A 12,716-nucleotide genomic window follows, 5' to 3' on the forward strand; every position below is an offset into this window, starting at 1 on the left:
GTCTCATCTGGGCAGAATATCAGGATTTCTTCCTCCTCCCTTTGCTGTTCATGGGTGCCCCTTATTAGTGCTGGAGGAACTAATGCCTTTTCTCTTCTGCAGCTGGAGGTGGAGATGAAGGTCCTGAAGTCTCAAGAGTGTACAGCTGAGCAAAGTACTGTCATCACCAAGGAGGAGGTTGACACACTCAGGTAGGCAAAGCAAGGAGAAAGCTGAGAAGATTCTACTATTTTCGGTGGAACTAATGAGAAGGGAAATGCGCGGGGTAGTTTTACTGCCTGGTGTGGTTATTGCCATCTCGTGGTAGAGCACCAGGTATAGGACCTCACCATGCCGCAATGCATGAAAAAGTATATGCATATAGACTGCCTATGTACATAGGCTGCCTGCTATTCAGGGAACAGCATGGTAGCATCGATAGAACATATTTTCCTTGTACTTTTGAAGTAGGATGTTCTTTTCCTGAGCACACTTTTTGCTTTTATGGACATGAGAAATCCATGAAGCATTAGCAGAAAGCCTCAGCCCCTGATCTTTCCTGCATTTCGATACTTTGTAAGCTTTTCTGTCTTTTGGGAGGCTGGAGGCTCTTTTCCTTTAATGTTTGGGGTCTCTTGCTCTCAGTTAATTCATAAAACTGGCTCCTGCGTCACTATTCCCCCTGTGGACTTTCTTTCCTGTGGAAACAGCATTGCTGTTTGTTTCTTATTCTGACCAAATCTCGACTGTAAATACAGGATCTGTTGGCATGTGTGTGAAGAGGTTTAGAATCCAGCTTTTGTGATGCTGATGTGTGTGTAGCACTGAAGATAAAAGAGGGATGTTTCCCCTTGTGCATTGCTGCAGATGGCAGAGGGGTACCTGTTGTGATTCAGTGAAAGAGAAGTTACAAAACAGCGTTTCGGCAGAGGATACATGAGCATTTACAAAAGCTACAGTGAAGGTAGACAACCGTTCCATGTATTTATTAAAGCATTTACAGCTTCCATTCCAAAGCAGGGGACACAGTAAATACTGAGTACTGAGCCCAGAAAAGTTCATCTGTTTCTGAATGTTTAATAAAGTTCCTTTTATTTAAGCTGAGCAAATCAGATCTTGACAGGCTGAGTTTATTCTCAGCTAATGTAACACTTTGGCTGGAGTTTCACTTCTTAATTCTTTTATATTTTCAGCTCCATCGCTATAAAGTGTTACTGCCTCATAGGACTGAAAGCAAGATTTTGCAGCAAACAGAATCTTGCAGAAAGCAGAAATTACTGGCCTGTACGTTATGACTTTGCTCTTGTGCTTTGCCTCTGGAGCTTGTTTTACGGCTTTGAAAGCCCACTTCCATAGCAGCAGGGAGGTGTTTGAAAATAACACATGTTCAGCTAAGCTCTTCCAATACGTTTTAGGGCTGTACACCTAATCTTAGGGACTCACTTCTATAGTTCCCTCAAGGTGGTGTAATAGTTCCGGAGACCCAAGGCATACATCTCCCTTTTTTTATTCTATCATATGTTTGAGTTCTGGTAAAGGATAGTATGCTATGGCTTCCCTTTTTCAGGGGGATAAACCTGTCTCCATCTGCTTTTGTGTATTGTGGATGTTTGTTTGACCTGAGCTCATTGAGGTTTTTCCTTTGCTAGGGTGCACTAGACCCTCTGAAACCTGATGTTTATACTGCTGCGGAAGTATTCAGCATCTCCTCAGCAACATTAAACCCGTCACTCCTGATTAATAGTATGCCCTTATATCAGTAAAGCCAGAATCCTGTTTGCTGCCTTCTGGGAGCTGAAGGTTTTCAGAGTATTTCTACAGTACCTCCTCAGTCTCTCCCTCCCAGGGTTGGTATGGGCTGCAGCACCCTTTCATGTAGGAGACGTTCAGTCTCTTTATTTTCACCTCCAAGACTCATTATTCGGTGTTTATCTTCACTGAACAGCATTTGCCATCTATTAACTGAGCAGCTTGAGGGACAGCATGTGTAGGGGGAAACAGCTGGATTGCTACATAGCCCAGGACCACTTCATATTGCACAAGGCTCTTGGCAGTGGGGATAGAGATGTCTGGCTTCACCCTGAATTAAAATCTATTTCCTGGGCAGGGACAAGTGGAGCTCACAAGTACCTGCTTGTTGAACAGGATTGTGGTGTTTGGTTCGGCTCAAAGGTAGCCCTAAACTCCCCTAGGTAATGTTTTTCTCTGTTTTTAAAGAATTTCTTTGATTACTAACCTCATCTCCCTCCTCCTTTCATGAAATTGCGTCAAACCTTTCACACAAAGTATGACAGAAACACAGGCCTGTTCCCATTCTAGACTTAAGCAGTCAAAGGATATGGTTGGGCCTTATTTTGTGTTTTCTGGCACTTTCTGTGCATTGGACAAGAAACTGGGCCAAGTTCTTTCTTCATAGAGGAAGCTCCTTCTCAAAGTAGCACAAGATAAATCACTCTCTTCCCCCAGGCTTTTGGGGTTCAGGAATAATGTGCTGTGGTCCATGCCAGAACAATCCTCGTGGCTCGGCTGGATGTGTCCTCTCTGTACAGCAGAGGTGAATGGGGTAGCTGTGATTAAAGAACAGAAGGGCTTTGGAGGAAAACAGAGATTCGTATGGGAGGGGAATAGGTCTGCTGTGCTCATCATCCTCCTGTGTCCTTGTGCGCCTCAGCAGGACTGGTTTACTCAATTTTATGTAGCTGCTAAGGAGGAGTGAGCAACATGAGCTCCACTGTTACTCCTTCCTTTTACAGACTGCTGCCAGAAATTAATTCTGGCAGAAAACAGGGGGAAGAATGCAAACTTTCAAATTGGAAAGTGGGGAAAGAAATGCCACAGCTTATGAGGGAGTTATTTCTATCTCTGTAGTTTATTGTGGTCTTTGAAATCCCATTAACCTACAGTACAATGCGTCTGGTCTTCTGGACTGAGCCCAGCCTCTCCAGTTAGCTGCTGTCATGAAGGAATGTGAAAAATAGGGGAAAACCAGCAGAAGCCAGCGAGGGGAGTCTGCAGAGCAGGAATGGACTGTGAGCCTCCAGGCATTTCCATATACACCCCATGGTTAGAAGCTAACTTCTAAAACAAAAGCAGGAGAGACATAAAGGAGAAAAAAAATCCATATTAATCCTTTGAATCTGTATTCACCTCCTGTGAATGAATGAAAGCTTTTAAAAATGTATCTTTTGCCTCATTTTTCTTGAGCGTGGAAAGTAAATTTTCAGTGAGAAACTTGAAAGACTTTATCAGTTTTTCCTCCTTCTCTTGAGAACAAAGTGCTCTTTCGTCAGACCTTTTATAACTTCAAATGTGAAACTCTCTCCCAGCATCATCATTTCTGAAGAGACAATAAAAGGCAGTGCTAATGCTGTCATTTCTCACACTTCTTGCTGCTTCCTCTGAAATCATTTTTGTTTATATTCTGCAGATCTTATGAGAAGAAAAAGTGGTCAAACTGTTGAGTTCATGCACTGTGGGGTGTAGCAAAGCAGAGAGCATTTAGGCATTAGCACCTTTTAGAAGGAAGGTGGTAACTGCAGAAAGTAGTATTTCAGAACCTATAAATAAAAGTAATATATTTAAAAAGAACTTCACTAAAGACTTAAGTGGCAACAGCTGAAGGACCTTTTCAGCTGGAACAAATCTGAACTTTTTCCTTCTGCTGTCAAACTGCAACCCCAGTAAATCCTAAATGTTTTCTGTGGATTTAGTGACTGGGTAGAGTTACAGTAATTCAAAAGAAATTCATGTCCTTGCCAATGCCTATTAGTCACACTTGCTGGAATTCTGTCTGCTCTGCTCCTAACACCATCTCAATGCCATCTGGATCCCTTAATAGCATCTTCCCAACACATACATTTTCTGCTCCATTCAATAGTTTCCTGTTCAGCAATAGCTTTTCCACATGGCCATGTCCTCTTCGCAGATGGGGCCTCTGTGAGACATGTCCTCGTTGGCGATATCCGTGCTGCTCTACAGGCAATCACATAACACATCCGAGAACGCTAAAAACGAATAAGAGAAAGATAAAGGGGTGATGGTGGGGAGTTGTCACTGGTTAACTCCAGTGAAAAGCTCTCGACCAAGAGAGACTTTTGGAAGTGCCTAGATGCTGTTGAAAATCAAACAGATTCCCCCCATCTTCCTTTCTAAAATAGGAGCAGCCTGGCCTTTCTCTCTAGCAGCTGTTGCTCACCATCTAAGCATTTTTTAGATAGACTGAATGCATATGGTGGGATGTCTCCCGATTCTCACAAGTGTCATTTCAGGAGACCAGAGGCTGTAGGGTTTTTGTGATTTTTCTTTTTTTCCTTATTCTCCCTTCTAATTTGGGACAGTGAAACATGCAATGGAGGCAATATAAAGCTCAGTTTTTAAAAGTGGGAAAATCCACAAGTCAGAGCAAATGGCAATGAATCTGTATTCTTGCACTAAGTTTGATCTTGTGAAAGGCTGCGGAGGTGGTTTGAATTTACCTTGTGCCTGTGGAGCCTTCAACTCTGGGTTAAGCTGTCTGCATGTGATGCGGGAAGAGTCTTCCAGAAATGCGAAGAGATCTTTGCCAGAGTTTAAATATTTTCATGTTTTCAAACCTCTGTATGGAGAAGTTGGTAAATTTTCCAGAAATTAATCCAAATGATTTTTCCCTGTATCATGAAACTTGAGAATGGTGTCAGTATTTCAGAAAGTAACTGATGTTTCTTCCTTCCTCGTGCTGCAAGGCTGCTTTTAAAATGGGCGCCAGCATTCATTCCAGGCCAAACATTAAGTTGATAGATGGTTGTGCTGTACCCAGATGTTTCTGTACTCTGCTTTTTGTGGTTCTCACATGAATTTATCTTGGATTGTTCTACCTACCTGAAAGTAATAAGTTGAGGCATGCAAATTGGTGATAAAATAGCATCACATATCTTGTGCAGATGTCCCTGGACAGAGAGAGCACAAGGTGCACGCAGACTGGATGCTGGTGCTTCCAAAAGCAGTACACAGTTGGCCCTGTACCTGAGTTTACGTAAATGAAAAAATTCGAGTGCCAAACAAGTAAATATTTTTCAATATTTGACTGCGGTATCTTAACCACCAGCTGCAAATGCTTTGCTGTGTTTATATATAGATAGGATTTCCCTTGCTTCTCTCTCTTTGCCATTGGGAAGAGTTCCCCAGGGCTGGAAAGCAAAGCACAAACTGTTTGCTAATGGTTCTTAATGCTTTCCCACTGGAGATCCAGGACACTTAACAGTGTTAAAAATAGGTTAGAAGAGAGATAAGTAGTGAAAGCGTTAGTCCTAAAAACCTCTCTGGTGCAGAGGTTACAGCAATGTTCCCGGTCCTCAGCGTGGAGAAAGCAGCCAGTTTCGTCTCTGAAGGAGAGCAGAGCCGAGGCAGCGTGGAGGGCAGCTCCGTGCACACGGTGGGAAACCCCACGCTGTGTCTGGAAAGGAGGATACCCCGATAACTGGGGTACCGGGAAGGAGCAGGCAGCTGAGGGATGAGCCCAAGGGCGAGCTCACGGGGGAGAGGCTGTGAACTTCAGCCACGCTCGCAGGCGCTCTCAGGCGTGCTGCCGGTCGCAAAATACGCGGTCCGGGGTCTGTCTGCTGCCTGACTGTGAGCACCCTGGGCTTTGAATCATCGCTGTTTCTTCAGTGAGTCATGAAGGGCATGAACGAATTATTAAATCTTAAAATTGCAGGTGAAAGAGCACAAAAATATAGTGACTTAAACCTACCCTTGTTACAGCTTGCTTGTGTCTCTGATCTTTGTGAAGTGTTTTCTGGTGGCTGCTACAAATGATTTTTAAAGGGCAACTAAGAGGCCTGAGCTTAAACTTCCGCATGGAGAGAAGTTCTGCAGGCAGATAATGGCAACATCACAGTTTATTTGGGAGGCTGGATGGGGAGAAATTTGTTCTAAATTAAAAATTCAACATGTCAAGTATGGAGAAAGTACTGATGAGAGTCCTGTGTCTGGCTCTGACCTTTCAGTAGCTGCTGCGCTGTTGTTCCTCAGAGAAAAACATTGCTCTTCTTGTGGCCTGTTCTGCAATCTATTTAGAAACATGCTATTAAAAGCACTAATTCCATTTTGAATTTCCATTTTTTCTGACCTTTTCAGTCTCCTGCTTCTTCAGCATCCTGCATCCCCACTGGCTTTGCGTCTCTTCTGGAAATTATCGATGATCTTTTTTAACAGCCTAGACAATGCTAAAAGCCGTTCCTCGGCATTTTAGAAGCTTCCAAGAGTGAAAAAAGATTATACTTTAAAATATCTGAAAATTACCAGCAGGGGTCGGGCTTACAAATAATTTAAGCAATTGAAGCTGCATATTTTTAAAGGAGACATTTCTGTGCTGAACATGTTGTAGATCAACTGGCTTCTAAGGAAAAGTTTGTAACTTTTGCCCAGTGAATAGGAGAGATGACTTCGTTGTACCTGAAATTTCTGTTGCGTAATTTTTGGATATTGGCAGGTGGGTGCATTCTTTATTGTCACGGCACAAGGATTTTCAGCTTAATATAGATCATTTAAAAGTTAGTGTTATCAAGCAAGATAATTAATTTAAAAAAAATATTCTGGAAAAGGATCCTGAGAAAATTGAATGCAAAGATCAATGTTAATATGCAGTATTTGCACAGTTAATCCCAGGAAGTTAACGTGAAAGGTGAGTTTCTTGAAGCAGCATTAAGGTTTTTGTACTCTGTACTTAAATGCAAGCAAAAATGTTCTGTCGAATGTTTTGTAATAATATCCCCTGCCTAACAAGTTTGATAGAGTTCTCTGAAGGATTCGACAATCATTTGGCTAAGGCTAATATGGTTGATATAATACATTTGACCTTTCAAAAAGCTTTGAGCCAAAGGTCACAAAGAAACTTCACTCTGATGGAATAAGAAAGAAGGTTCTTTCTTGGATTAATAAGAATATAAAAATCACAGAGGGCTGGCTGGTCCCTGGTACTGTCTGCTGGGATGGCTGGTGGTGGATGACCGTGCAAATAGGGCAAAGCTACTGGGGTACTTTGCCAGAAGGCTCTCCTAGCTTCTGGTGCCTTGTCTCCAGGATTTCTGGAGCCAGAGATAATATAACGTCTTTCTACTTTGTAAACCTTGATGCATTTTTGTTCCATTAATTTGCATATGTAATACAAAGTTAAAAGATGGAAAATCAAAGAATAAATGTTTTCTCGATACTGAGGGTTTTCCACTAGGTCCTAGAATGGTTTTTATTGGGAACTTGTTGTCCAACACAAAGAGGTGTTTGTGAGTAGTGAGGTGACAGAATTTGAGGTAATATGAAATTATTCAGCTTATCAGACTCTTCAGAGTTTCAGAAGAATCTTATGCTGCTCAAGATGGGAAGTGAAGTTGTACGTCAATAACTGCAAAACCCATGTACATAAGAAAAAATGCCTTTACTTTCACTCCCACAATAGTGGGCTCTAAATGAGCTGTTATCACTCAAGAAAGAGATCTTACATTATTGTGAACAGTTTTCTAAAAATGTCAGGTAAGTGCTCCTCAGTTAAAAAGACAAATAGAATACTAGGAATTATTAGAAAAGAAGTTGAGAACAAACCAGAAAGCCTCATTATACCACTGAATACATCTGAATGCTGTTTGTAGTTCTAGCTTTTCCCATAGCAAAAAGTCTATATAAAACTTGAAGAAGAACAAGGAAGGGCAATAAAGATGAGCAGAAATATGGAAAATCCTTGATGTGAGGAAAGACTAAATTGAGATTCTTCAGGAAATAATAGAGGAGGCCTCTAAAGTGGTATGGAGAGGGGAGTATGGTACAATTATTCACAACTTTTCATAGCAGAACTAAAAGGCCCTCAGTGAAATAATCACATGTGAAGTATAAACCAAAATGAACTAATTTTTCATACAGCAGATAATTAAATTGTGGAACTTACTGCCAAGGAGTGTTGTGAAGGCCAAAAGTATAAATCAGATCAAAAAGAGATTTGATGCACTCATGGAGATTTTAGCTGTTGGTGGTTGTTAAACACGATGGTCTAAACTCAGTCTGTGGTTCAAGAAGTATCTAAGTTGGATTTGCTTTATATTGAAGTTGTATATTTTTAATATACTTTTACAAATTACATTTTCATCATACAAACTTGTATCTTTTAGTCATGTTTTAACTGCTTCAGTAGTGTGGCTTTGTGGTACCAAATACAGGAATAATCTGATACTGCTTGTGATTTCATGTTTTACTTGATTATTTGTGGTGGGACTGTGCAGGGACACAGTGTCTATTAACTTCCCCTTCTTCTCCAGGCTGAAAATTGAGGAGCTCGAAGCTGAACGCAGCAAGCTGGAAGAGGAGAACAGATCTCTGGAAATGAAACTGGAGAAGCTAACTCTGCAGGTAGGAAATGTGGAGGTCCAGAGCAGCTGGAGAGCCTGATGTGGTCCATTCACCATAGCTCTTCTATGGCACAGATGTGCCAGAATGCTCACAGCATGCAACTTCACTTCCCTCAATCTGGGCAAGGCATTTTTCAGAAGCCTATGCAAACTGCACCAACACACCTGTATCTCTGACTGTGTTATCGGAGTGTTTTGATGTCAGGTGCAATCACACAAATGCAGTTGTCTTTTTCAATGCCTTTGCCTAGAACCTCTTCTTTTTCTTCTTGGAGCCTCAAAAACTGTTCCATTTGAAATAACTCCACTACCATCAGTTGTCTGTCTCCAAATTCATTTGTGCCAAAGTGGACGTGTAGACAAGGCTTAACAGCACGGAGCTGATATGAAAATTTGAGCTCTATTCGTACTGAAGACTCCACTGCTGCTGTCAGCGATGGAGACCACCAGTTTGTGGCCTCATTAGGTAGTAGTTTTCTAAGCCAGGAAGCATCAGTGTTATTGAGAGGACGACATGGCAGCATCTCCAGGCCACAGAGATGGAGCGCAGAAGGTGTGGAGTCAGAAGGACAAAAGGGTGTGTTTCTTCTGCTGTGCTGCTGTGGGTGTTTTACCTTTTCCTGAGGTAGTGCTGTCCTATATGGCAGAAGGTCTTCAGCTTCTCACTCTGGATAGATCTGTGAAGTCTCACCCTCCTTGAAGGAGGGCAAGGGCACCTGCAGCAGTTGAGTGGACTGTCTATTCAGCTTGCTCTCCTTCTGGGAACAGCTTGCCTGTGCAGAGGAGGGGCATGGGAGTTGCTTCAAGCTTTTATAGTGTTTCCTGTTTGAAAGGTGCTGGAGCAAAGAAGAACCTGAGCCTGTTTGTTTAATCAAAGCCCATCCTGCTATGAACAGTGTTATCTCTCCCTTCTGTTCTCTCTGATATGCGGAACAATTTGGCATTGTAGCATTTCATTCTCTTAATTTTTCTTTCCTTCTCTCTTCTTTTTTTTCCATTTTTGTGTAAATTGCTTCATGGTAGAAAACCTGCAGGTTTGAAATTACCCAGATTTCAGACAGACCATTGATTTTATCTTGACACCTATTAGAGGCGAATCAAATCCTTTTTTTTTTTATTACCAATTCCTAGAGACAGGGGAAGTGACAGCTTTGATAAAGCAGGGAGCTAAGAGCTGCTGAGCATCTCTGCTGAGCCATGTTTAGTGTGAAACCTGTCACCCGGCTCTCCTTTAATTGGTTTTCAGTCATCAGAAGGAGATGAAAGCTTTGGGCTGCTGTTTGGATGCTTAGGTCTCCAACAAACACAACAGCAGCTTTGGTTTCAGAGCAGATTACAACTCACTCAGGTCACATTTAATCTGCCAACATTGTCTTACAATGGGTGTTGGCTTTGCAAGAAGGCCTGACCAGAGGAATTCCCTATTTTCTTTGTGGTATCTCAAGATGCTCTGCTTTGTTTGCTCATACTGCTCTTGAGATGCCAAAACACCAAGTTTTTTAAATTGCACGTTCAAAGAGGAAAGGTCTGAAGTCTTCAGTGTAGTTTTGCTAATTGTCTGCCTTCTCGTCCTTGGTAGAGGAGATCATCAGCAGCTACCATTTGGATAGCTGAGCTTTCACAGTACAGAAAAGTAATGTGGTGATAGGAACAAGATGGGACCTTCATACTGTGGTAAAGCTACTATACAATAACAGTTGTACTGTTCACAAAAAAAGGCTTTGAAAGCTCATCGCAGGACCCCCATGACCTATCTCATTAATGGTGCTCGCTGTTTGAACGTAATATTGTGCAGGTCAGGGCTTTGTGGAGGGAGTGGGGGAGAACAGGAATGACCTGCAGATAGAGCAGAGTAAAAATTATATGGGAGGGATGAGAGAACATGTAGGTGTGGAAAAAGAGAAGGTGGTCACCTGGCTTAGCGGGTCTAGGAAAGAGAAATCTGCCAGTCCCCCAAAAGGCTAATTAGTGAGCTGAATTAAGGTAATCATGCTCTTGCATCTGCTTTGCCAAGGCTGAGGACATGGCATTAATTCTTTATTTAACAGGAGGTAGCTCCCGCCTTCCTTAGCTTCTCACTTTACTTGTGTCTTAGAAGACTGGATGCCAAAAGCACCTTCTCTGAAAGAGGAGGAGTATAGAGGAAAGCATAAATATAGGAATATATAAGCTGAATACTGAAATGTCAGTATTGATCAGTGTGTGCCCACCTGAATGGTCAAGATTTCAGAACTCCTCAGAGGGGAAAACATCAGCCTTCCCATTTTTATTCACCTTGAGAATCAAATATCTTGACTGGCCAAGCTTAGAATGACTTTTTTTATAAACACATTGGAAGAAGGTTCCTTACAGTGGGAACCCACTAAGTTAAGGATAAGCTTAGAAATTCACCTTTTCTATCAGTGCTGAGAAAATACGCTGAAAATATTACTGTACACTCATATAAGGTCACTGAAATGTTGCTAGTTTGACATGTTATTTATTCCTATCTCTGAAAGAAATCACTGGGAAATGATGGGTTAAAATAACGTCTCTTTATCACAAAGGGAAAAAAGGCAAGACAAATTTCGTATACAGAAATCACAAGAAAATTTTACTGAGGAGAAAGATGATTGAAATTGCAAACATGGGAAAAGCATGGCATCAAATGAAATAAAGGTGTAAGAGAAAGTAGGGGGTGACATTGAACAAGGTAGGATGAGGGCAATTTCTGACAAATCTTAATCTGCAGTTTCTTCTTTTTTAAAATAAAATCTCTGACGTTCTGGACTTGTATCTACTAAATGAAAGATACATAGAAGGGGTGTATTAAAGTTGTGAATTTTGAAGAGGAAGAGGCGGGATGTAGAATTAAGGCTTTGACTGCTTTACACTGGACTGAAGTCTGTTGAGTTCACAAAGCTACGTGCAGTGAATGTAATCTAGGGAGATACAGCTAATATTTGGTAATTAAAAACGTCAATGTTTGACTGGATTGATGTGTGGAAAGGAGTAAAGTTTCAAAAATGTTTGCCTCCTCTCGCATCCCTTTGTATCAGAGTATTGGCACATGAATTCTGCTCATTTCTGCTTTGGCTGCTGATAACAATAGCCCACTTTGTGAACTACAGGACCCTGATGGACCGGCCAGAGGGCAAGCGAGCAAATGGAAATGTACTTTTGTGTTAGTTGTGTGATTCACGCTCCCTGAGCTCAGTATTAGCAAATAAAGAAACTGAGATACTGATAGCTATCCGCAGCAGTGTATATAACATCTGACATCTCTTTGTATTCTGTGCTTGTGTGGGGACAGCTTGAATTATGGTTGAAGGTGCTTTCCACCTCCACACACCCCTTTTTCCAAAACCCCTTGGCTCTTGACACCAAGCTGCAGGCTGCATTGATTTTCCTTCACTGGTATAAAGACTTTAGCATGGATATTACTCACTGGTCAGGTCTTTACTGCTAATAAAAACCTCAGATTACAAAAACACAAGAAATGTTGGAACTGTAGAGAAATGACACTGTGCTGAGAGTGCCTCCCCATTGCCCAGGACATTATCTTAAGAAAAACATTTGAACTGTGGCTCAGGAGAGGGATTCAAATAATATATGAAAAGAGTGGGTTTAACCAGACAATTTTATTTCCTTTCCCCTACCCTTCTTTCTTTCGATGAGGCAAAAAAGACTTCCAGGAAAGCAAATGTGCTGTTACTGCTTGGCCTATGGTGGACAGACTTGCTGAGATTTCAGTTGAAAGGTTTGGTTTGTTTAGTTATCTGAAATGATCTGGACCATCTTCCTGAGCTGCTGGTGGAAAAGTGCAACTCCATGCCAGGAACAAAAGAGACTGATCAAATCAGTGCTTTTCGGATAAAGTGGGAGGAAAGACTTGTGAGGAGTGTTCAATTAGCATTTCTTACTGCTAGGAGCCTTGTGTTTACAGGCAACCAAGCGAATGTGAAGTGTTCCTTATGCAAATACTACTCTCCTCCTTTTCCTGCTCTCCTCTACTCTTCGAGCTGAAGGAGAAGAGATTCTTCAAGTTTGGCTGCTTCAAGGAAGATTGATTAAAATCAGCTGCAGTTTGACTTAATTGGATCCATTTGCTTGGAGAGGGAGCAGGACTAGTTAGAAGTCCTTGTAATTAGTTCACAGCTGGTTGGTGAGGAAAATGAAACTCCAGTTAGAGTTCAGATAAGTGGATCTGTATGGATAAAAGGCAGGGAGATGTTTTCTACAGGGAGATGTATTTGGGCTTGAAAATTGCCTCTAGTCCCATAGCCAAGGTAGCAGCCTAAGCCCTTTGAGCGTGTGCATGTGTATTTATGAGGCTAAATGGAAGGAGTCTTTATTTTCTTGCTTGTTTCTGAGTAAAAGGAATAA

General features: G+C 41.7%; 1 protein-coding gene across 3 annotated transcripts in view; it reads left to right on the forward strand.

The window, feature by feature from the left end:
* MAD1L1 (mitotic arrest deficient 1 like 1) overlaps positions 1-12,716 on the forward strand; it is a 385,605-nt gene that overhangs the window by 207,470 nt on the left and 165,419 nt on the right. For all 3 annotated transcript variants that reach the window (XM_052773151.1, XM_052773153.1, XM_052773154.1), the window contains 2 exons: positions 103-191; positions 8,262-8,352. In XM_052773151.1, coding sequence (XP_052629111.1) covers positions 103-191; positions 8,262-8,352 — 180 coding nt within the window. The remainder of the gene's footprint in view (positions 1-102; positions 192-8,261; positions 8,353-12,716) is intronic.

This window comes from Harpia harpyja, chromosome 21 (genome assembly GCF_026419915.1).
Source record: "Harpia harpyja isolate bHarHar1 chromosome 21, bHarHar1 primary haplotype, whole genome shotgun sequence".
In the NCBI taxonomy this organism is placed as follows: Eukaryota; Metazoa; Chordata; class Aves; order Accipitriformes; family Accipitridae; genus Harpia; species Harpia harpyja.